Genomic DNA, 25,859 nt, shown 5'->3' with positions numbered 1-25,859 from the left:
AATCCAAGCATGCTCTTACCAGTAATACTAAAAAGCAAGAAAGTGATGAATGTATATATAGTGACTTCACTGCACTTATAATATTAGCTTACATATATTAATGGCACAAACAAACACTTATTCTAGGCCCCCATGCACAGTTTCAGTGTCATGCAGTCTGGCTCCTCTTAGTGTTGTAGCCCCATGCATTTAATTCCATGCACTGTACATGAAATTATTTGTTTATCAGGTTAGTGTTTAGGGTGTCAAGTGGGTTACACCCTGGGGTGCCAGGAGTGCAAGTGCTTAGTAAATGAGCTCTTGCTCCCCTTTGTACTCTTGCGCTTACTCCCCCAGGGGTCATTAATAAGAGAGGCCAATTATGTACACCAACCCCCAGGCAAAACCTTACAGATAATATTTGCATGACTTAATCATTTTGAAAGCTTCCGCTCCCAGAGGGTACAACTAATAAGTCCCATTAAACTAGAAATCCAGAGAGCCTCAGCTTTCACACAATTTTGATTCTTTCCTATGCTTTGGTATAGAGTATTTACATTTTGATTTGGATCTGTTTAAGTGCCAGTGTAGCTTTTTAGTTTTTAACAGGCATTTTATTAGGCTGTCTTGGAATGTCCATGAAATGCTTCGATTGTCTTGTTTTAGATAACATAATGTCTACATAATCAATAATTAAAGCACTGCTTTTCTTATTTCAGCTGATAAAATAAATACTGAACAATTTACATATAACAGCTACTGTTTTGTCTTCGTTTATAGGTAAAGGATATATAGATAGTCTCTGTCTCCTACAATTAATCTTAAACTCTGCTGCCAGAGTCCTCCTGCTTACTCCTAAGGGGCAACCTGTTCATCCCCTGGTAAAATCTTTAGAATGCCTGCCTGTTAAGCAAAGGATAGCTTACAGAATCCTTTTGGTTACATAGAAAGCATGCATATCCTTGAAGCACTTTATAAATAAAGCTATATATACATATACTTATACTAAAGACACATATATGCATAGAGATTTACTAAGAAACTCTTTTAAAGATTTGCAGTCTTTTTGCTGAAGCCAGTTTCTTACCTCAGCAGTTCTGGCGGTACTTTGGTTCCACTCAAAGACACATGTGATAGTGACAGAGAGCTGCCGAAAAACTTCTCCACAGATGGTAGTGTCTCTGGGGTTCTCCTGAATGAAAGATAAATAACATTACTAAACAAGTATTCCAATTACATCCAGCTAGCATGTGTCTGACCATACAAACCAATGGCTGCTGGGTGGGGGTTTAGTAGCAGGTTAGGCCCAGTAATATATGGTTACGCAACTGTCCATTAGAGACCATTACCCAAAGTGGCATTATCCAGGTATGGCTACGTTTAGCTTGATAAAGGGCCAAACGTGGTCTGAAACGTTGCTGTAATTCCCTAGAATTTTGCAATAAAGGCATTTTTATTCTTTACAAGAGAAGTAATGCTGTTCCATTTTGGCAATTTTATATACACCAATGGGAAGTGGGCATTGGAGGAACCTGCACCACGCAAAGATTTAAATTGTTGTGCCGACTACTTTCTACCATATATCCATGTAAAGACCATATGCAACAAATTTGTCAATTCACTACACCACGCCCACAAATAATGCTGCCTTGCAATAAAACAACAAATGGGGGTAGAAAGATGGAAAATACTATGAAGCAGATAACCAAATACCCACGCAGAAAACATAATTAAGATTATTAAGTAACTACAACATAAGTATCCACCAAATAAACTAACAGTCACCAAAACAATTTTTACAATTATTTTAAAATTAATCTGAACCTACCTAAATAAATGTAAATCATAAAACTATATCCCAAATCATATCACAGAGATCAGCTGAGAAAAACAATTTTTTATCTCTACAATGCTTTTTTGCCTGGGGTGCAAGGCAACTTTGTGCTCTATTGTTTTACCAGGCCCACAAAGCAGAGAGAGGTTAATAAAATTTGGTTGTACTAGTCATTCTGCTGTTGCTTAGATATATCCAAGGCAACAATCAAACCTTCACCCCAAAGGAACAGTAACACCAAAAAATGAAAGTGTTTGAAAGGAATGACAATAGAATGTACCGTTGCCCTGAACTGGTAAAACTGGGGTGTTTGCTTCAGAAACACAACTATAGTTCTATAAACATGTCTATTGTGTAGCCATGGGGCAGCCATTCAAGCACAGGATACACATGTAGATAGATAAGTTCTGAAGAACCCCATTGTATACTACAGAGCTTATCTGTTATGTGCTGTGTAACATGTGCCCTTTTTCCAGCATTGAATGGCTGCCCCCATGGCTACAGAGCAGCTATCTTATATCAACTGTTGTAGTCTTTCTGAAGCAACCACACCAGTTTTACCAGTGCAGCACAACATTAAATTATATTTTCATTACTTTAAAAGACTTACATTTTTTGGTGTTACTGTTCGTTTAAATCTCAACCAAACCCTCAGAATGAGCTGTGATCGACACAAATCAGTTTGTAGTAGGACTCCGTATACCTTCATGGCAAAACAGTAAGTAGACACCTACAAATATATTTTTACTTTTCCATTATAGAATAATTAGTGCAAATTGCACGTAACCAGCAGTTTCAACAAAAACACTGCTATACCCCACAACAAGAACCTACTAACACCATGTCTTACTTACCTGTGAGACAATGAGTTCTTTGAGAGGTCAAGGTGTGAGAGACAGGAACAGCATCCAAGTGCAAGGGCTCCAAAAATCTAAACAAATAAATAGTAGAGCTGCTTTATGATTGAGACTTTCAACGCCGTTTCCCTGTAATGCTCACTAGTAACGATTCTTAAATATTCACTTATTACTACTGCTTCTCTCGCACCCAGCTATCTTACACTGTTTGCAAAAAGCAACCACTCTAATATTTGATTGCTTACAGTGTCCACAGCGCAGTCTGTTCCCGAAAGATCCAAATAAACCAGAGAGTTTGGATGCGACAGAAAAGTGTAAAGTGCCTGAAACAACAGAATTATGGAGTAGGTTAATGTGTTACATGGAGTAATCAGATGGAGCAAAGTGTTGAGAGAGAGAGAGAGAGAGAGAGAGAGAGAGAGAGAGAGAGAGAGAGAGAGAGAGAGGCAGGACACTATCGTAAGATGGAAATGTGAGTACTAGAGCAAGAGAATGATGTATATTCTGCAGGTTATAGTACATGGTTCTCCATTAATGACTTTTATAACCTTTCCCTTTTAGAGTGTTATCATAAGAGTGTGCAGTAAAAACCAGTCTGAAGATTCCTAAATAATAATATATAGCAATACAATGAATAAAAGCAAAGCATCTGATAATCAGACAGTTGATAAGTAATTTTATAATGAGGATTAGATGAAGCATGGATGGACATCCCTATGTAAGACACAATGCATTGGGCATCTTCTAGGGACACTCATAGGGGCAGATGTATGAAGGGTCGAATATCGAGGGTTAATTAACCCTCGATATTCGACTAGGAACTAAAATCCTTCGACTTCGAATATCGAAGTCGAAGGATTTAGCGCAAATGCTGCGATCGAACGATCGAAGGATTATTCCTTCGATCGAACGATTAAATCCTTCGAATCGAACGATTCGAAGGATTTTAATACAACGATCTAAGGAATATCCTTCGATCAAAAAAACTTAGGCAAGCCTATGGGGACCTTCCCCATAGGCTAACATTGACTTCGGTAGCTTTCAGCTGCCGAAGTAGGGGGTCAAAGTTTTTTTTAAAGAGGCAGTACTTCGACTATCGAATGGTCGAATAGTCGAACGATTTTTAGTTCGAATCGTTCGATTCGTAGTCGTAGTCGAAGGTCGAAGTAGCCCATTCGATGGTCGAAGTAGCCCAAAAAACACTTCGAAATTCGAAGTTTTTTTACTTCGAATCCTTCACTCGAGCTTCATGAATCGGCCCAAACTGGACAGGTGACCAGCCAATGACTAATCTCTCAGTAGTGGCTTAATCCTAAATTAGATTTTTGATGTCTCTTGAATGCTTTCCTACAAAGCCTTTATTGTCTTATTTGTGGAGTATGAGTCATTTGTTCTTTATTTAACCGTCTCTTAACATACTGTACATACAATATTTGATTTTTTATGAGATGCCATACTTTCTTTTATTTTTTTTCTACTATTTTAGTAGGTCAATCTGCAGCTGCTCCACTAGCAATGATCCATCACTGTATAAAATGCTCAGCATGGAAACAAATGTATTGTCTAGTTTAATGTGAGCTTAAAGGTGTAGTTCACCTTTAGGTTGACTTTTAATATGTTAAAGAATGGCACTTTTCAACATCTCATCATTTGTGATTTTTGGAATAGCTTGGTAAGTATTTGCCTCCATTTTCTGGCCTCCCTTAAAGGAGAAGTAAACCATAAAAATGAATGCAGCTAAAAATGCCATATTTTCTATAATTAACTTAATTGATACTCAGCATTCAGCTCAGATTCAAAACCAACAGGTATGACCCATGTGGCCCCCTGAAGTCACTGATTGGTTGCTGCCTGGTAACCTGTGGAAACCAAGAGAGATGCAAAGCAGGAAGTTGTGTTCTGTTCTGTTATGTTAGACATCCAGTCACTCCAGCCTTTATACATTACATTTTTGGCTAACTAACTATATTAGAACATTTTTTATTTTGCACAGCCTATCTATTTTACCAGTTTTTATTTTTACACTGAGCTGTTCCTTTAATGACTAATAAGCCTTATATTGTGACATTTATATTCTATGTGTACCTTATATTGTGAGTGGGTCCCTAAGCTCAGTAAGTGACAGCAGCACAGAGCATGTGCAGTGAATCAGCAGAAAAGAAGATAGGGAACTACTGGGGCATCTTTGGAGACACAGATCTTCCCTGCTAAAGGGCTGTAGTTGCCTTGGGCTTGTACAGAAGCCCAAAACATAATGTACAACATATCTAGCCTACTTCTTTAGTTAAGCTTTAGTTTTCCTTTAAAAATTGAGTGACAGGGTGACATGTCAACAATGGCGAGCAATCCCATTGGTAACGCGGCACTGCAGAGGGGGCTGCTAAAGGTTGCATGGGGCCAGCTTATACTATGTAAGGGGGCGTATAAGAACCAAGAGGCATATGGCACAATTTTTCAGAACTGGGCAGTAGTGCAGATGATCTCATGCACTTTTTAAGGTATAAGTAAAGGGTTATAGCACAACAAAAGGTGTTGTAGGCTGTGGGGGCAGGGAAAGTTAGTTATTTACTGATTGTTATTATCACTTTATTATAAGTTAATATGCTTTGTGGCTTTTCTTTATCCATTGTCACACATGGTGTGGGTTTATCATAACTTTTTGTGGGTTGAGTAAACAGATAATGGCATAGTAGACAAAATTGCTAAGGGTCAGCATCCAACAATTATATGTTCTATGTTCTATACAATTTTATTGCTATTACTTACCTTTTTTTCAGACCCTATCCTCAGGGCCGGATTTACATAGTGGGTGCCCCTAGGCCCACTACCGTTCATCGCCCTGTCCCCTCCAGGGGGACAGGAGCAATGGGGATTGGTGCACGGGAAATTTAAAAAATTATTTTATCTCCAGTGCATCCCCAGTGTTTCTGAACCAATGTGGGTGTGGTTGGGCAGCATGCCGCCCCCCCTAAAATTCTGCCGCCCTAGCCCCGGGCCTAGATGGCCTTTCCCCAAATCAGGGCCTGCCTATCCTTTTCATCTTCTAGTCTTTCATTCAGCCAATGTCTGGTTTCTAGGGCACACTGAACCTTAGTAACCAGATAGCTGCTGAACAAAAAGCTAAATAATTCAAAAGCCACACTATTGTTTTAGAATATCACTGCTTACATCATACTAAAACTAAATTTAAAGGGGAACGTATCTTTCTATCTATGTAATCCCATCTAATATATATTATGTCAGCACAATATACAGTTACCCTATTACAAAGTAAGAAAGCTTTCATGAAGTAAGAAAACACGGGCTGAAATATGTTAGGTGATGTTTAGCCACACAGTAGCTTGTTTTCAATTACGGGTGGGAACACAGCATGAAGCTAGCACACATCTCTGTACCTCTAAGATGACACCAGGTTCATCATACAACTAAGATTAGAACAAATAGAGCTTGCATGGAAAAAGTCTTGGAAAGCCTTTAAGTGAGGAAAAAAATGACTAAATACCCACAAGCACATTTTAGACATATTCGGTGGCTTTGCCCAGTAAATCCCTACGAGATTTATTAGTCAGCAGCTCACTGTGTTTATCAGTCTTCACAATATCCAGTATCAGACAAGATACCTAACTTTCATCACTCATGAGAAAAGCAGAAACAGCAGTCTATTTATGGAGATTCCTTCAGGGGTGATGAAATGAATATCATGAAAAGTACTGGTGTTAGGAGCACAAGAATTACAAGGCATGTTTTGAAAACAGCAAGAAGAAAACATGGCCAACACATCAGCTATTACATTCATTTTAAAAAATTATGTTTCTAATGAGGTCTTGTATACTATATGCCTGGCGCATACAATCTAAATGGCAGCGATAAATGGCAGCGATAAATGGCAAGTATATTACCAATTTCCTTTTTGTGTCTTCTAGTCTTAAATAATCTCTTCTAATGAAAAATGCTTCTGTCATGAATTTTATCCCTTGACTTCTATAAATGTGTCTAATTTTTATAACCCCCTGCTATCTTTCTGTTATGCAAAAACTCGATGTACCGACAGAAGAGGACAGGACATTCCAACTTGGGTTTAAGGTACTGTATATGCTAATGTTTTCCAACATACTTGTGGACCTGTTGTGGAATGACAAGTTTGACAGTGGGGTTAGGCAAAAATTGGAAAAATCCAAAACCTAAAATAATCTGCTCTAAGCTTTTAATAATGAGAAACATAATGTTCCTTAAAGGTAACTGACATTTTTGACAATAGTGCACTAGTGAGATATACTGCAATAGTGAGATACATTGGAATCTTACAAGCAGTGTTACAAACACAAATATTCCATAACAGTGCACACAAGTAAGATTTGACCCATTGTTATTGATCTTTATTTTATCTATATTATTTTATTATTTATTCTATCTATATTTCAAAGGCACATCAATGATTTGTGAATGTACTTTTCTCTAAGATTAGGGCATCATGGCATTAGATCATCGTGGCTTTATTTGTGCCTAGATGCCGTCCCACTGTTTTGCTTTAATTCAAGCACAATTCTAGAGGTTTTCTTATGCAAAACTGAATGGAAGTAACAGCTGGCAGTAGAAAAAAAAAAAATGTCCCTGTATTCTGCCACCTCCTCTTTTGCATACATACCTAAAATACCTAAAGCACCACAGTGAAGTGGTTGGACACTATAAGATTTTAGTCTATTTGGATCCTCTTTTCCAGAGCCATAACTAGAAGTAGGTTGAATAGGCACATGCCTAGGGCACTACTGGGGAAGAGAACATGCAACTTAATTTATTGAATGATACCCTCCATTCAAGCATTCAAGAGTCTAGTTCCTTGAATGGGTGCGAGTACTGGGGTGACAAGTCGGAAGGTGTGGGGTGGTGAGCAGAAGGGAGTGGGGGAGGCAAAGGGAATTGCCTTGGGTGATAGTACCTCTTGGCACAGCTCTGCTCTTTTCTAAGTCAATTTACTTCAGGTCCTAGTGCATACTAAGGTTACATATATGAAAGAACATTATTTTTATAGTCACCATGCTACTGTTTTAGGCATATAAATGGCAGGAAATAAACATTTGCCCCAAAATGTCCTTGAGCCTAAGCCCATTTGCCCAAAGGCCAGGGCTCATTTAGGGCAATGGCACAGAGGGAGATGACAACCTAACCTTAAAATTGCTGCAAGTAAGTCACATTGCTTACCTCGACTTAATAACGGGGAAATGTAAAGGGAATGTGAACCAATTAAAAATTCTGTACTGTTTCTGAAATAATCAAGTTTATCTTCACTATTTCTGTCTCAGCATCTGTTTCTCCTCATTCTGTCTTCATTCAGGAGTTGGGTGTCAAATGAATGATCCAATATATCTTATGGGGGGCTCCTTTTGCCTAGAAGATGTATTAGAGCTCACTCTAATCCTGTCTCTCTACATGCAGAATTTGTGCAAAAGGCAGTAATTTTGTTAGATTTTGTTTGTACTGGAATCAGTTATTTGAGTGAGCTCTAATACATCTGCTAGGAAAGGGAGCCCCCCATAAAATGGGTGTCAGATTGGATCATTCATGTGACACCCAACTGCTGCATGAAGACAGAATGAAGAAATATGCTGAGAAAAATATGCTGAGAGAGGAATAGTGAAGATAAACTTGATTACTTCAGAAACAATGCAGAATTTCTAATTGATGTATATTTAGAATTTTGTATTTCAGCATGAAGCTTATATAAAATATTCATTTTCGCGATAGTTCCCCTTTAAGGTTAGTGAAGGGGAGATTTGTTGCCCCCGGGGTAGCACATATATACTGCCATATGCCATCCTTGACAAAATACCAGATACTCAATAAAGGTAAAAGTTAAAAGAGTTGCTTGAATTCACCATACACTAACGGGCAGATTTATCAAGTCGAATATTAGAATATTAGACATTCTAATTTTTTCTTAGATAACCTCCTAGTCGAATTGTGAGTATATTCAAATTCACATGAATTTGAAATTCGACCTTTGATAAATGGGCCTCTCAAAGGCAAAACAGAAGTTTAAGAGAAAAAAAATCAAAATGTGAATATATATATCAAAATTTGGGGATATTTAGAATATATAAAAATAGAATGTGTTATTTATAATCAGGAAATAAGTAAAATAGATAAATTGTATGAGTTATATTGAGCTATCATAAAGAGAATTGTACATGACAGAAAGCAGGGTGGGTAAATTAAGGTGTAAAGGTAGGGGAATATGTACAATGAGACATAAGTGGAATTAGTATGAGGGTTAGCAATAAATTGAGGATAAAGTGCTACTATACCCAAAAAATGTAAGTAAACTCTGTACAAGCTTTGAGAAAACTCAATGAGTGTTTCCTGCTGATATGTTTTAAAGAAACATTATTATAAATAGCTGCCTAATGATTACAATCCATGCCTGTTGGTTCACTAGACCATAACCCAGGCAGACTTCTTGTAAGAAGGGATATGGAAAGCAGTAAAGAAAGTTGTGACTAGCCAACAATCCTGAAATAATGGCAATTTAGGCCAGACTTATATGGCTTAAATAAAAAAATTCAAGTGGTAAAAAGAGAAAAATATATTTACATATTGATATTTCAACTAGACAAATACAAGGAACAACTGAAAGATAACATACAGTGGTACCGTCCACTTTTTATTTACTGGTGGGACCTGGGCAAATCTACTATTGGTGGGCCCCACCCCCTGAGCTTGTGGTGACATAATAGACACATATTTCTGTATAATATTAATGTCTGTTTGAAAATCTGTAATATGACTAAATGAACATCCAATGTACTCATTTAAGTACCTGTGTTGTTATTATTATTGCTGTTATTATTACAATTAATAGTAGACCTACAAACCCGAATGCAATGCTTGTGATGCAAAGAAGAGAAAATCCATAATAAAGCACTAACGTTTAAAAACAAAAAAACATATTTCTCTATCAGATCCTGTGCATGTGTGTTTCTTGCCCACTGTTGATGCTATCTGGCCTGCAAGCACTGTATACTTTAGGGCAAACATCAGGGACATTAGAAAAAATAAAAATAAAGAAAGCTAATTAAAGGTAGAGATTTTCCAACTCACTAAAACAAGGGGATATTTCATTCAAAAGTTATTGCAGATGAAATGGTTAAAGCAGCAATGACGATAGGAGGTAAAGGGCAATTTACATGGAATTTTAGAGGAGATGGGTGCATTTGATATAAGGGGGGTAGACTTACATTGGTCTCCTCGCTCCCAAGAAGTCCAGGATTCTTACTGAGGGTGAGAGAATGCAGCGAGGAGGAGAAAAGAGCATTCTGGCAGAGAGACTGAAACAGTGCAAGTGCCCCTAGAGAGAAAACGTCATGATAACTTGTATAGGAAATTATTTATAGCTACTCCTATTGTAAAATATATATGTTTATCTCCCTGGAATCCTGGATAAATACTTCAACCTTATATTCCACATAGCATTTCTGTTATCTGGTATGGAAATAATTCCCCTAGTGCCCTTGAATGGCTTAGATGGCTGCCCCCAACTGCATTCAAGCTTCTGAAGCAACCACACATTTTTACCAGTGATGGGTAACATTACACATGTTTAAATAGAAAATCCTTCCATTTTTTGTTGAACACATATGCTCATTCCTCAAACACCCAACCATATGCAGTAACAATGAAGGCTCCAGATTAGTCAATACCATCAAGCATGATCATTTGGCCACTGGGGAAAATGCTTCTCTGAAGTATATGAATCAGATTTCATTTCACCTTGTAGCAGTTTGCACTCCTATTATTAACAGCAAATACAATATACAGATAAATAAGGTTTTTTTCAGAATAAACCATGGACGCACCAGGATAGGATTCAGAAATTCAGAGATCTGTAAGCTTATGACATTTTCAAATGTCTTGACACATATCTTTGTGGTTAAAAACAACAGCAGCAAAACTGCTTAAATAACCTGCAGTCCCCACCCACTGCTTCCTAGGTTAATCACGTGAAAATCAATTGTACTGGCATTTTCTGCAATCATCTAAAAAAGCGCAGAAGGGATCAAATTCATGTTAATGCCATGCGGTAAATTATGAGCATCCCTGGAGTAAACTATGCCTATTTGTTTTAATGAACATTTTTAGACATAAATTGGTACAGTTAGAACAGTTAAAGGTGACATCACAGCTTGTAAAACTCAGCTAGGCACTTTAAGACCACAGTATCAGAAGGTATCAGAAGGTCTGACACTTCACTATTCTGGCACTGAGAATGGCGTACTTACATGTAGCAAGACCAACAGTGATGCTAACAAACATAAAACGCAGTAGCAAGCAGCGATACTCTCAATATCTTATCTTTAAAAAAAGAGACTGTACACTACAGTATCAGATAACCATAGCGTACAGTAGCTCCACTACCTAAACTGAGTTGAGATAATTAAGGGATGGAGGCTCACCTATCCCCACAGACAGGTATATACCATGCACACCTTTTCAACATGCTCACATTTATGTACCTCTTCCTGATATGTTGGTTTTGCTGAGATTGAGGTTCCGTAGTCCAGCATGGAAATACAGAAACTGCTGAGAGAGCGCGGAAATTCCTAAAACAAATGAGGGGGAAGGATACACATGCTGTAAATTACTGGCATATGGTACATGTATGGTGCTGTATAGGTTTTGGATTGTACATGTATACTGAGCTTGTCTTACCTCGGTCTTCCAGTGGGTTATGTGACAAGTTCAATGAGTGCAGGGAGGACACTGCATTATCTGATAACACAGAGGCCAGTCGGATAGCAAAGTCCCTGCAGAAGAAGGTAGAATAGGCATAAGGTGTGGATAGGAGCAAAAAAGTGAGCAGACAACCTACCGTATTATGTATCATTCTATTTAATAATATTTTTTTAAATTATTCTTTGTTGGGCTCCACTCACGCTCTCAGTCCACAGTCTTCAAGGGTTAGTTCCTCTAGGTGCTGTGACCGTCCCACGCAGTGTAGGATCTGCTCTGTGACCTCAGACCCCTGTAACAACAATGCACAGTAAAGTATGGTGCCAATGCACAGCATTACACGCAATGTGACAAAAGCACAACCACGGAGTGACACATTACAAGTCCTATTGAGTACAAAAGAAATTAGAATTATGTATATATTGTGCCTCTGTGAGGATCCTTAGTGTCTGTATATTAATCTAATTAGCCATTATTGATTCACTCGATGTCATTATTCTATGCTAAAATATATAGTATCCCATTTTCTCTTGTGTGACTTTGTCAAGTACTTGGCTGTTGTAAATTGCCAGTCATTTTTATCTTTACTTACTCTCCTATCTTACAGGAATGTTTTGTTAGTGGAATTATCTAATTCTAATTCTGTACTTTCTCTTCCTGTAATATTTACCAGGGTCTGCCATGTTTTGCCTGAATATATCTCCTCAGCCCTTGTACATATTTACCAATTTGAGATTTGCAGCTTGAAGTTTGAGAAAATACTGGTTATAGGCAAGAGCAGCAACAACCAGAGCCAGGTCCCTGTGGGGAAAGGAAAATCAAAAGGAAACACAAATAAATTCATTAGGTCCCAAATGCAAATAGACACTGCCCTATAATATATGCATCCATACCTGCTCTCCAGGTGACTGAAGTCTTGAAGGTTAAACTCCCGGTTTTCTTGAGAGTGGTAAATCATATCCACGTCCTGCAAAAAGACACAGGCAGTCACCATCAGCATTTGTGTGTGATCATGTACAGTACCACTGTCTGCTTTATGCATGAAACAAGTAGTATTTATTTGGCCTTAAAGTGGACCTGTCACCCAGACATGTGTATAGTAAAAGTCCTTTTCAAATTAAACATGAAATTCAAATTCTATTTTTTATTAAAGCATTCATAGCATTTAAAGATTTCAACTGTCAATCAAATATTGCCTGCCTTAGGCATAGAGGCGGGGGGGAGGCAGTTACTTTCACTTTCCATTCAGCACTTTCTAGATCTCACTGCTCTCCCCACATTCCCCCAGTTCTCTTAACCATTTAATTGTGTAACCAGTGTATGGGGCTGGACATCAGGTCCCCCATTCTGGTGCACAAACAAGATTCTGAGATGATGCAAGGCTTGTCTTAATAACAGTGTCCACAAAATGGCTTCTACCTACTTGCTATATGTAGGACATCCCAGATTGAAGGAAACAAAATTCAAAGAATTTATACAGTGTAATTAAAGTTAGTTTTGCTTGACTAATGTATTAAAATAGGATTTGGAATATTTTTTGGGGGTGACGAATCTCCTTTAAGTCGTTTTCCTAAAACGGAATGCTAAATGTTAATAGAAAAAGTAGCCTTATAATTGCACCTTGGCACCTCAGACCAGGCAAGCTTCATGCCAGAATGCGTCAAAACATGCATCAAAACATGTAAAGGATAAAGATCCGATTGAATTGGGCCTTCAAAGACAAGAACTTGGCCAATAACTTTTTTCTCACACTAATTTTGAGAACAGACCAAAATGATATTTGTTATGCCTGGTGCTTTCCAGGTAGGGTTAAACATAGAACAGTAGAACGCAATGCAGGCACCAAATCTGACACAATTGTATTGAGTCTGCCTGGCATCATTTATAGTGATCAGTGTGTGAGTGATGACTACGCCATATTATTTTGATTAATGCAGGGTGCTGAGGGAACCCTAGAGTTACTGCCTGGTCAGGTGGTGATGGTAGCCACAGGGTTTGCACTGCATCAAAAGTTGCAGCAGTGCTCAATTCAAAAGGCAGGAAGGACTGATCACCACTGGACACAACTATACGGAAGTTCTTATACAATACAAAATGATCTGCAGGGAAAAATGCAAGTTGCCCATTGTGTCTGCAGATGTAAATGAACCCTATCATCTCTTCCTAAAATGATACCAAGAATAATGATACACTGTTAGTATGTTCTTGTATGACATCTAAGAAACAAACCCCCAGCTTTAATACACAAGAAGGAGTAATATATAACTAGTGGCAGCTACCCTAGCTTTCCCACTCTCCCTACCCCTGGGAATACTATCATAGGGGTACACATATTGTCTACAAGCAGATTGTCTATCTAAAAGTCTAACTCACCCACTGAACCTCCTCTCTACAGCAGACACCGTTGTAGTCACAGAGAGCAGCGTATGTTTCTGAGAACCCACCTAGAGAAGCAAAGGGCAACATCTTAATATTAATATCACCTTCAGCTTTGCCTACAATGCTTATCATGCCCCATATACAGTATAAACATCTTGTAACAGCACCTTACAAATAATTCTTACTGAAGGATAAATGGCATGGATTTATACTAAATATAAAATCCTGCTATGGGAAGTCTTGGTTTTCTTTTCATAAACAGGTTGTAACTTGTAGATGGGTTTACATGGGCTCCATAACAATCATTTGGAAGAACAATGTCAACTATTGTACATACTAAATGGCAACTCAACAGTTTCAGTGAAAAAAGAAAACAAAAAAGCATAATTGTGGGGCTTTTTTGGCTAGAGCCTTAAAAGTTATTAACAATTAGTCATAAAATGATCCCCATTAAATTACATTTCACACACTACACACATTTAAAAAGATCTCATTGGCAGTGTAACATTAAGGGGGTTATTTATCAAAGTCTGATTTTTTTCTGGTCGGACTTTTAAAGGGGAAAAACACTATTTTTTCGTAGAAAGAAAATTGGAATTTTTCGGGATTCATTAAAGTTAAAAAATCTGAATTAAAAAGTACTCCAACTCAGACCTGCCAAGTTCATGTAGATGTCAATGGCAGTAGAAGTAATCATTGAAGACTTTTCACTACTCATCCGAGCAGCTTCTTCAGTTCAACTGACTGGTGTGAGAAGTCCTTCCACTAATCCAATCCCAATGGCACATTGTAACTCTTCAGACAGGTGACATTCTGTGGGATTACTGTGATAGGATTGCCACGGTATCATGCAACTCCTAGAAACAGGTGTTATTTGTGAGAGTTGCATGAATGGTGAAGTGTTCTGAAACCTCGGATGAGTAGTGAAACGTCTTCAATGGTTACTCAGCAAGTCCAGTTGTTTTAGAATTACTTATACTAGATATACCATGGCCTGGATGAATGAAAATCTTTGTAGTCATCTGTAACATTTACTTTATTTTAAAGGCAATCTGTCTGCAAAGTGGCAGCATCCTGCATGGAACTAGTTTAGCACATTTTAGCAGCATCAGCAAAAATAGAGACTTTCAATGCCAACCTCATTAATAAACAAATTTAATAGCAAAAGATCATGTATAGATCCCCGTGGTACTCCACTACCAACATTGGTCCAATTAAAAAATGTTCCATTTATCACCACTTTATGCTGCAACCAGTTCTCTATCCAAGTACAAATATTATGCTCTTGACCAATTTTCATCAGTAGCTTTCTGTGTGGCACGCTATTAAATACAAAAGCAAAATCTAAAGGGATCACATCCATGGACAATGTCTAGGCTTCTGCTCACCTCCTCATAAGCTAATCATGCACCAAATCACTTCACTCAAACCAATTCTAATCATGCACCAAATCACTTCAATCAAACTCAATAAAAGCTGGCTATCCACTTCCCACAAACCCTGACCACTTTTTCCCCTTCGATCTTTGCTACAACTATAGGCTCATTTATAAACTTAGATGCTAGGGTGCACAAATGTAGTTGCCAATAGGAACCAATTATAATTTGCTTTCATTTCCTAATTGTATTAGACAAACCTAACTGCTGATTGGTTGCTATTAGCAACTGAGCTTGTTCAATTTAGTAACAATGCTTGCAAATCAGCCCATTAGTAATTGCAAAAACTGCTCTATACAGACACGTGACCCTAACCTCTAAAAAGAACTTCATCCTCTCTCACCACAGATGCCTGATGATGGCACCACCCCTGCCGTGTCTGAACATGGGGATGAATTTTGTGAGCTGTCGGCGGACTCGGGATACTGCCTTCTGACCAAACATCTAAAATAAGAGAAGGAAAAAAAATAAAGGATAAATATAGAGGCAAGAATATTTCCATCTATCATGCTTCAATGCCAGCAACTAAGTCTTAAAGGTCATTGATCTTTTTACAAACAATGAACTGTCATTTGAATCTTTACATTGTTTTTATTGTTCATGTAAAAACGTTTACTTTCTGATTCCTGATCTAACTAGAGGTGGGCAATACTAAAAAACATCTTACTGTTGTTACATATACTTATACGTATTATGAAATAAGATAATCTGGCTGGCATTGCCGAACAAAAATGAATTGTTTTCTTTTTCAGGTAAAAAAAAAGTAAAGATCAACATGAAATGAATGTCTATACACTTGTCAAAAAGTTATCTGTTTTTATTGAACTGATCATACTTTTAACCCAAAAGATCCCTCTACAGCAATTACCAAACCAAGATAACTGAGATTTACAGAGAGAGGGGAACTTACACTGTATCTGGAGAGGGGAATATTTTTGATAATGTGGCCTGGATGTAATTAATCAGCTGATCTGTGTTTTGTACAGTGAGGATGAGCTGGAAACTTCCCTTTTCAGTCTCAATAAGAATCTACAGCAGGGGTTAGAAAGGAAGCCATGTAAATAACGGGTGAATTAACATCAACCAAAGTCTGTGAACTCAATATACACCTTACCTGATTGAAACTAATGGCAGTCAAAGATCGGATTTCCAGTACACTGAAGGAGCTTTCAATCTATTGACATGGATTGGGAAGAACAGAAATTGAGCGAGTGCCCATAAAGATGTACATTTAAGGAAGATCAAATTAACTGGAATGAAGGACAAGGTGTAAGTAACATAACAAAGGTAATGGAAGAAGAAATCATTCTAAATAGCACTTTGCATGTTGCAGTTATGTTTATAAATTACCCTTTGAGTTGTTCCTGGTGTAATCAAACAATCCCCTTTCTACCTCATTGCTATTTTTTGGCTTGGCTCATCTCAGAGGAGATGGCAAATGCTAATGCTACTTCATTCACATTGGTTACTGAGTTGCTTCTACACTTTTTAACTACATGAGCAGACATGATGCCACATCTCTACTACCTGGATTTACCTCTCCCATCATCAGGTTGGGGGCAAGGGGTGGTATCAGACAGAACAATCACACAAAACTAACAGAATACAGACTTTCTGTTCATTTTGCAGAATTTCCCCATGATCTTTAAACTGTATGCGTTTAATAAATGCAAACCATTGTGGTTTTCCAACCAGCATATAACTAAATAACGGGAATCTAAATCTTGGGTCTTAATGATTCCATGGGAGCAAGAATTCTAGTAAAGAACAGCTTTTGACTTTTCGCTCTGTTGTGCAGGATGTACATAACCTCCCTCATAGTGCACATGGAGAAGAGCAGACACAAACGTAGGTGCAAAAATAGGAAGGACATTTGCACCCATAAAAGTACTTTAAATTACAGTTGAATTGCTATCCCAAACCTTAATACAGCTGTAACCTTTTCTACCTTTTTAGCTTTTCATTTTGCATATGCACAAAGCATCCCACACAGCACTATGTGTGCATGGTAATCCCTGAACATAACATCTGACATTGACCAGAATTTCTTTTTGCATGACACTTCTAATGAGGTGGATGCAGCTTGTGCAAGGGTTACAAGTGGGAGCAAGCATTGCGTTTATATAAGTGCTTTATTCAACAGGGACATTGGCACAGGGACATTAACACATTTGCTGTCAATGCAAAATGCCCCCTTTGTCATTCAGCTAATGCAGCCTTGTAATGTAATAATATTTTGGAAATGTAATAAAATTTACAAAGAGTTCAAATTTGTGAAGAAGAATTTGCATGTCGCATTGTAATATTCTTCATTAGGCTTTTATTGCAAATCTTACTTGCGCATTGTGAACCTTTAACACCTGCTGATGGCATAAACACCATGCTGATGGCAGCGCCTGAAAGGATTGCAAAAAGCCGCTCCTGCACCTTTAAGAGCCGAATTTCCGTTTTTTGAACCGGAAATTCGGCTGTACTATTGCGAGAGAGCGCAATTGCGCTCTCCGCAGCAGTGTGTCTGCCTCCCCTCCCGACACGTAAGCTGGTGAGGGGGGGCCTCAGGCGGCTCCTTAGTCAGAATCGGCACTGCACCCATAAGGGGCTTATTTATTAAGCCTCGAGTTTTTAAGGGAGAAAAATCAGAATTTTTCAAGGAAAAACAATTTGAATTTTTCAAGGAAAAACAATTTGAAATTTTCAAGATCTATTATGCTCTAAAGCTGCTAAAAATATGAATCTGAAAATACTCCAGCTAAAATTATTATTATGTAAAAGTCGATGGCAGATGGTCCCTTTTACAATTGGAAGATGTTTTTTGCCTTCACGATTTTCAAAGGTTGTGTGCTGGTTCGGAAATCTGAAAAATCTTTTCCTGCACATATTTTTTTATGTTTGGATTTTTTAGTAAATGAAGCCAAATCGTGGTTAGGAATTAGGTCGAATTTTTATTTTTAAAATAATGGAAAAAATTCAAGTTATAATAAATACCCCACACACTAAGATTCCGGGGAGATTAGTCTCCCAGCGACAAAGCGCCTCTTCTTTGGGTGACTAATCTCCCCTATATGCCTTCCCGCCAGCTAGAATATAAATTGCTGCCAGGATGGCACTTGGAGCGATTCATTTTCCGATGCTGCCGCACGAGGAAACTTTGGGCGATTGCTGAAAAAGCTTATCTTCACAAACTATTCCTTTTGCCTTATGGGCATCCTTAAATCTAGGTGATTAGGTCCATAAGCTGAAGCATTGTAACTTTGCTTTCCGGGAACAAGAGGAGTTGCATTGAGTAAGGTCTGCATACAAAATTCTTGACTTTATACTTGGATCTTGTAACAACTTTCATGACATTTATGAATTTAAAAAAATATGGGGGAATGTAATATGTTTGCAAACACCTTTGTGAACATTAGCTAACATGTTTACGCCATTTTTGACTGGTTAAAGACCTCGAAGACTTCCTCGCATAGTTGCGACAAAATTGCTTTTGTGAACATTTGCAGTTTATGTAATAAGATTCTGCAATCGCAAACCATAGTTTGCAACAAAATATTTAACGAAACTCCAGAGCAGGTGATAAAGGTTCGCAATGTGCCATTAAGATTTGCAATGCAATAAAAGCCTAATATAGAATATTAAATTGCGACAGGTGAATTTTTATTCGTGAAGTTTTGCTCTTTTCGAATTTTATTACATTTCCCCAATAGAGTTTAATTGTGGTTTTAAAAACCTCTAAAACCAATAAAATTTAAGCTTTAATAAATAGGCCTCCACAAGTGTTAAACAACTATAGGATTAAAATAAATATAGGAAAACCGCAAGGATTAAATGAAAAGTATATGACATGGAGGAGAGAGAGAGCGGGGACAAGCGACGGAGATTAACAGTTGAACTCCATCTTACCTTTGCAGGTAATTTTATGTAGAATAAATAGAATCTCCAACATGTTGTAACCTGTAAACACATATAACATTATCTTTCAACATTTTTGCTGTACTATTTTCAAAATACAGAAGTGTTAAGACAGACACAGGTCAGTGCTGTGTGCATTTTCCATCTGCGGTGGCTTTACTCAGATAAAGCTTCCTGCATAGAAAGGATGTGGACTGTGGCAGCTAGTCAGATATTTAGGCGGCAAGGCTACTTCGATGTTCTCTCTCGGACAACTTCAAAGCCTGCCAATTGTAGCAGCTTCAGTTCTCAGAAACAGCAGCCAGTGCCAGGTGTGTAACAATTAGGGATGTCGCGGACTGTTCGCCGGCGAACTTGTTCGCGCGAACATCGGCTGTTCGCGTCCGCCGCAAGTTCGCGAACGTCGCGCGACGTTCGCCAATAGGCGTTCGCGTCAAAATCGTTCGACCATTCGACCATTCGATCGCTAAAATCGAACGATTTTCGTTCGATTCGAACGAAAATCGTTCGATCGAACGATTAAAATCCTTCGATCGTTCGAATCGAACGATTTTCAGATGTTCGAAGTTCGCGAACTGTTCGCGAACTGTTCGCAATTTTTGCCGGTGTTCGCGAACAGCGTTCGCGAACACATTATCGGCGGTTCGCTACATCCCTAGTAACAATACAGACAATGGCTGTTGGGTGGGGACCAGAAATGTAGAAGGCCTAGTGACTGATGCCCAAAATAGACACCCCTGTAGAGGTATGCTTGCTAGGCCTGCTAAGCTTAGAAATACAATCCATTAGCAAGAATACAGGAAAAAATAATTCCACTTAATTCTATTTGTTTAAATGTTTAAAATGCTATTATAACTACAGTATAATCAAATGCAGCTAGATTTTCTGGTGAGTTGGACAGGGGAAATTCTCTGTGGTATTTTATTCATTATAAGGTTCAAGCAGATACCATGCTGTGATCACACGGCAAGCGTAACACCCAAAAGAAAGTGTTATCAACTATCTCTCTGATTATCCAACACTTTACATAGAAACACAAATGTAATGGATTAATTACCACTTGTGATAATTGCAGGGTGTGCACGGAATCTAAAAGAATGTTAGGGAGCATATAGACGCTCGGATCATTGCAAACTTTTCATGACCGAATTCTGTAAGAAGAACTGTATTATAGTCGGTTACTTTTAAATATTTCTCATAATGGGAAGAAGTATGACTGATCTGTCGGGATGAAGTATAGTTTATGTACAAAGCCAGTAATGTAACTAAGCAGCTGTGGGCCCTGGGAGCAGGCCATGCAGCAAGACCCCCCCCCCCCACCTCCCTCCGGACACAGTTTTCCATGCGCCTTTGCATAGGTGTGATCGCCTGGAGTTCGCACCCTTTACACCCCCAGGTAGTTATGCCCCTGTATAAAGCACAATATGTTCCACAAAGGTTAGCAATACAGGAAATAGCTAGACAGCACAAGAGAAAATGAATTTATGGAATCAGCAGGCCCTGCGTTTTGGAGTTTATATTCTTTCCACATCATATTAGAAATGCATGAGATTTCCCAAAGGAAAGCAGGAAATCTACATTAGAGTAAGCATGTTCTACTGACAGTATAAAATTGCTTTCTGTGACATTGTAACCTGGGGCATCGCTCTTCCTGCCTCTCTGAAGTTTCCCCTCCCCCTGGAAGAACGAAACATGATATATAAGAGTAAATTAAGGCCCACTGGCAAAATTGGATTGGGTGCCAAGTCATATGACTGAATGCCTTGGAGAAAAAGGACATGATACATGGAGGGCACCTTTATGGATACCATTTTTGGTATAATATATTCAGGACCATAAAAGGGGGGACCTGGAAAATGCAGGAAAACCAGAACCCTCCCCCCCCCCACATAAGGAAAAAATACTTTCATCTGGAGCATCCAACCTGTGACCCTCGATTATGGCTGGACTACCAATACAAGGAGAACACTTGATAAAGGAGGTTGCACCTCCGAAACATTGTGTTTGAGATCTTAATAAAGCACCTATGTTTTAGCACATTTGCTACTAATGTGTGCCATCCTACTTCTTATACGAAAAAAGAAATTGCTGGCTCTAATCCCTCTCAAGACCAATTAAATGTTATCAAAAAGCATCAAAATTTAATCTTGCTTATAAAACATTCAGCGATGGAAAGCCAGCCACTGGGTAGTTCTCACCGAGTGGATAGGGTGACCTGGGTGTCCAGACCCCAGGTCCATCACTTGAAAGATGAACAATTAAATTTCAATATTGAAAAAGGTCAGCAGAGCTTACACTCACCAAATTGGCCAAGTGGCCCAGGTGCCATGCCCCGAACCCGTAGTTTAGGCAATAATTGCAGCATATGTAACAGGGGAACCAAGTAAAGCAGCAAGGTTTCTGGATAGAGCACCACCATAATATAGCCACAGTCTTTTGAACTATTGGAAATTACCCAATATAAGCTTTTGGCTGTTGGTGAGATTCTGGTAGTTGTAGGTCATACATTGCTCCTCAGATATTCCTGGTACAAATTCTATATAATATATATATATATGCAATGGATAACATTTTCTAATAATATTTAATGCCTACAGTGGTCTTTCTGAGCCAGAGGGCCCAGGGGAAATTCCTATATCCCCTATTCTTACACCAGCTCTGCTTAGGGTGAGGGGAAGATCTGGGAACATTTGCTACTCACTAGGATCCTCTCTTCCAATTTCCGGGGTCTTGTCTCCAGCTGGACCTTTTGCAGACGGAACTCTCCTCCGGTCCGGCTCAGCAACTGCCTGATACTGTCTGAGAGACAATATGGGACTGTCACAAGCCAGGCTCCTCACTGTATATTAACTAAAGCCAAATTACTTTCTAAAATGGCATCTGCAACATATATGCCTTTATAGTACTACACAAAAGTACAGGCCCCTAATGAGGAATTTTACTTATATACCATGTATATCATGAACACACAATGCTGGTAATTAATTATATACTGTATAAATCCCAGTGTGAAATGTTACTAATCATAGTCAGGAGGACTAACTAGTCCAGGTCAGTTACTAGTCTGTACAATATCAAACTTATACAACAGCCTTAATTTTTTTTTTTTTTAATAAAAATGCTGCTCCAATTTCATTAGCCACAGATCAGTGAATATATACAGAATATACACATTATATATATATATATATATATATATATATATATATATATATATATATACCCTCTTTAAATATAACCAACATGACCATTATCTCTAGAAGCTATGATGTCCATACAGAGATGAACAGGCGATATAGATGGCTAAAAACACCCCATACGTATGCTTTTGCAGTATATAAACACAGGAGCTCACTCACCTTGCAGCGCTCTGCAGGGCTCCACACACATCTGGTTCATGGCTGCTGCATTTCTCGCTCTGTCATAACATCAACTGCAGCTCCTGTGTGAGCTGAATGCGAGTGGCTTTATAAATATATATCTCTGTGGCAGATATCTATAGGAATATGTCTGTACATCTTTGTACTGAGGGGAAGCTATTCACATGGAATACTGAGTGCGTATGTTTGTGACTGGATTATTATGGCATCAGGCGTGTATGTGAGTGTGTGCAGGGATACTGAGTGTGAGGAATGTGCTAACCTCTCTGGCAGTCTTTATAGCTCATTGAAGGTCTGTTTGTCTCTGTACTGATGTGTCTGTCTCTTTCTCTCTCTTGCTCCCTCTCTGGTTATTCCTGTTGATGAGGAAAGTAAGGCAATCACAAAGAGACTGAAGAGGAGAGTGAATGTGCACGCATCTGTCTGTATGTGTGTGTGAGAGAGAGAGAGAAAGAGAGAGAGCGCATGTGAGACGGATGAAAAGAAAGAGTGTGTACCAGGGAGAGGAACAGGGAAGCAAGAGATCTGTAAGGGGTGTGTGCATGCAAAGAAGTAGGGAGCACAATATTACATGTAACCCTTTCCTGCACACAGCAACAGGCACAATCATCATGTCAAGAAGTCACTACAATCCCAGTGACTGATATTAAAGCTAATCACTATTAGCATGTCGCAGAACAGCACTCACACTCCCAGCGAGTGAACACACATGGTGCAAACACTGAGGCAGAACTCTAAGGTCGCTCAGCGGGTTTTGAGGGCAATATGCAGCAACACCACATAAGGACTAGAGAACATATATATGATACATACTACGTGTCATACTGTAGATAAACTACATGCAAAGCCAAATGCAAATACATTATTATACATGATATGTAGTGAATGTATAATGCATATATTTTTATGCACTTGTGTTCAGTGATTATAAGCATACCAGTGCCTTCTCTGAAACTTTACTGTAGTAGGGGAGGATTCCAGTATATCATTCTATATACTTCCATTTTTATGCACACTCGCTATCTGATGCTATTCACTTTTCTGCCAGGTTGGTATGCATCAACGTGGACTAAAACGGAGATATGTAACAGAGAATGGTCAAACCAGTGCCCTCCTTCCTTGTGATGCCCTCTGCTGATGCATGGATAAAATAGCCTTTTAACAGTCACTACATCTCTGTTTACTGCAGTACAGAATGGAGAGCAAACTGTATTGAACAAGCACAGTAGTAGTGTTCATTAATAGACAGGTATTAAAACACTACCATGCAGTAAACATGATTTCGTTTGTTACCTCCATCAAATTAGAGCCCCTCTTTTTTTAATCTTTTTTTTTTTTTTTTTTATTTGGTCCAGGTCATATTGGTTGGTGAAATTATAGTAATACAAAACGGAAACAAAACCGAGCATAACATTTTTTATTATTATCAGAATATAATCATACCTATACAAATATCCCCATGTAAAAATAAGTGCAAATTAGTGTTACACTGTCAACATCATTACTATAGCAACAGAAGAGAGTCCTTGCTCTCACCCCCCTTTATGGCAAGGAGGTCTGATAAAATCCCACCCACCAATGTCAGCGAATATGTGGCTTGCACAGTAGCTGCAAGGAATAAATCTATGAAGGAGAGAACTAAGAAAAATTGCTACAGGCAGAATAATTTCCTACAAAAACATACTTGTTTATGAGGGCTACAAAGCACCTTTAGCACTTGGCATGGGCACAGTAGGATTCTTCTATCTAGAAAAGCTGTTTTTAGTAGTTCTCAGAAGTTCCACACTCAGAGCAGGATTTACCTTTCATGCTGCTACAGCTAATGATGTGAGGCCCAGCACTTGTAGAACTTATTTACTGAGGTGGATTTATGTAGGATGGGATTGGTTGAGATTTAATCAGCTCTTTTCCATGAAATCTACCTATAACTTGCTTTGATGGGGTGTTAGGACTCTGATCTCTTTCTGAGCTTGAACATTTTATAGGACAGACTAATGTTCATGAGCTCAAAGCAAATGCATTTTGACAAAGGTCACTCTAATCTGCTTAGATCATGTATCACTTTTTAAACACTTTCCTGCCAGGTTTCCTGCCCCCCCCCCCCACAAGTTAAAAAACATTTGAATCCAGGGCCCCTACACAATAAAAAAAACATTGATGGCTAGCCCCACCATACACAATTCAGCCAGGTGCCCCCCCCCAAGTTAAAAACTATTGGTGGACATCCCCAATAAGTTAAAAAAAATTGGTGGTCAGGGGGTTAAAAAAACATTGGTGTTCAGTGGAACTTACCTTTAAATTTCGCCAGATGGCCTTCATCCTCCTTGGTGAGTAGTTCTTTTCCTTCCATAGCGGCTTCTTTTTTCTTTTCCCTTGTGGCTTCTTCGTTCTTCTCCAGAACGGTCTTCTTCATTCTTTTCTGTCGCTGCTTCTTGTTCTTCTCTGGAGTGGTCTTCTTCATTTGTTTCTGTCGTTCTTTTCTGCTGCATGGCCGGGCCCCCCTTAGAACCTGAAATCTCCCAGGCCAGGGACAACAGTCACCCCTGTGCCCCACTGATTGTGGCCCTGGTTGGATCAATACCAGTGTTGTATTAAGGATGGCACTGGACCTAACTGCGCCCCCAGTTTGCTATGTGTGATGGCATGCCCCTAGGAAACACAGGCTAATTCATCTCTCCATGCAGAAAAGACTAAATTAAAAACAACACCATAATAGCAATAGTATAACAAAATGTGTCCAAATGTTTCACACAAATTAGGAAATGTTCCTATATGTTACTACCTTTCTCCGTTACATTAATACATTGTTTCACTACTAGATCACTCTCAAGGACACCATTTTCATAAAATATATTGTTCATGTGAAAATCATTGAGTCTAACACAATGATCTCTCCTTCCTTTGGGCTGTTAAATTTTCACTTGAAATGTCGCACTGATATATTGGCTCACAATTGTTAACCCTTTTACGCTATAGCACTACAGGGAGTGTAATCATATGTATGGCCTCAACTAGTAACCCCAACTGTTGGTACACCTCAATTATTTTCTTAAATATGTGTATAAAAGGACTAGCAGAGCATCTCTGTTGCGTGTTATATTCTATGTCAATACTAATATCAAACAGGTAGCAGGTGATCACTATTTCAATAAATATATATAAAAATATATATATTTATGTTATCTATATCTAATGTTATCCTTCAAAATAAAACTGCTTTATAGGTGCTCCCAAACATTGTCCTGGAATTGTTACAAGCTTGACTCTTGACTATTTACAACTATTATGTTACAACTCTTGACTATTGTCTCATATTTGTTGTCATTGGTGCAAGAGCTTTACACTGGACCCCTTTTGTAGCCCC

General features: G+C 38.6%; 2 protein-coding genes across 2 annotated transcripts in view; both read right to left on the bottom strand.

The window, feature by feature from the left end:
* LOC108704934 (capping protein, Arp2/3 and myosin-I linker protein 3-like) overlaps positions 1–23,008 on the bottom strand; it is a 53,254-nt gene extending 30,246 nt beyond the window's left edge. The window contains 16 exon segments of the mRNA XM_041580186.1: positions 1,067–1,171; positions 2,668–2,744; positions 2,916–2,993; positions 9,903–10,012; positions 11,178–11,264; positions 11,374–11,468; positions 11,598–11,686; positions 12,120–12,195; positions 12,288–12,361; positions 13,768–13,838; positions 15,553–15,653; positions 16,120–16,238; positions 16,324–16,383; positions 19,107–19,157; positions 21,817–21,914; positions 22,475–23,008. Of these exon segments, the coding sequence (XP_041436120.1) occupies positions 1,067–1,171; positions 2,668–2,744; positions 2,916–2,993; positions 9,903–10,012; positions 11,178–11,264; positions 11,374–11,468; positions 11,598–11,686; positions 12,120–12,195; positions 12,288–12,361; positions 13,768–13,838; positions 15,553–15,653; positions 16,120–16,238; positions 16,324–16,383; positions 19,107–19,157; positions 21,817–21,914; positions 22,475–22,514 (1,331 nt within the window). The 5' untranslated portion in view covers positions 22,515–23,008.
* LOC121399448 (putative uncharacterized protein DDB_G0271982) lies at positions 22,720–25,393 on the bottom strand. Its single transcript, XM_041580188.1, has 2 exons — positions 24,788–25,393; positions 22,720–22,851 (listed from the first exon to the last, which is right to left on the bottom strand). Exons 1-2 carry the CDS (start codon positions 24,954–24,956, stop codon positions 22,772–22,774), a joined length of 249 nt encoding a protein of 82 aa, XP_041436122.1. The 5' UTR covers positions 24,957–25,393; the 3' UTR covers positions 22,720–22,771.
* Between the last annotated feature and the right edge of the window lie 466 nt (positions 25,394–25,859).

This window comes from Xenopus laevis, chromosome 1S (genome assembly GCF_017654675.1).
Source record: "Xenopus laevis strain J_2021 chromosome 1S, Xenopus_laevis_v10.1, whole genome shotgun sequence".
Taxonomy (NCBI): domain Eukaryota; kingdom Metazoa; phylum Chordata; class Amphibia; order Anura; family Pipidae; genus Xenopus; species Xenopus laevis.
This window is presented reverse-complemented; position numbering and strand designations above follow the sequence as displayed.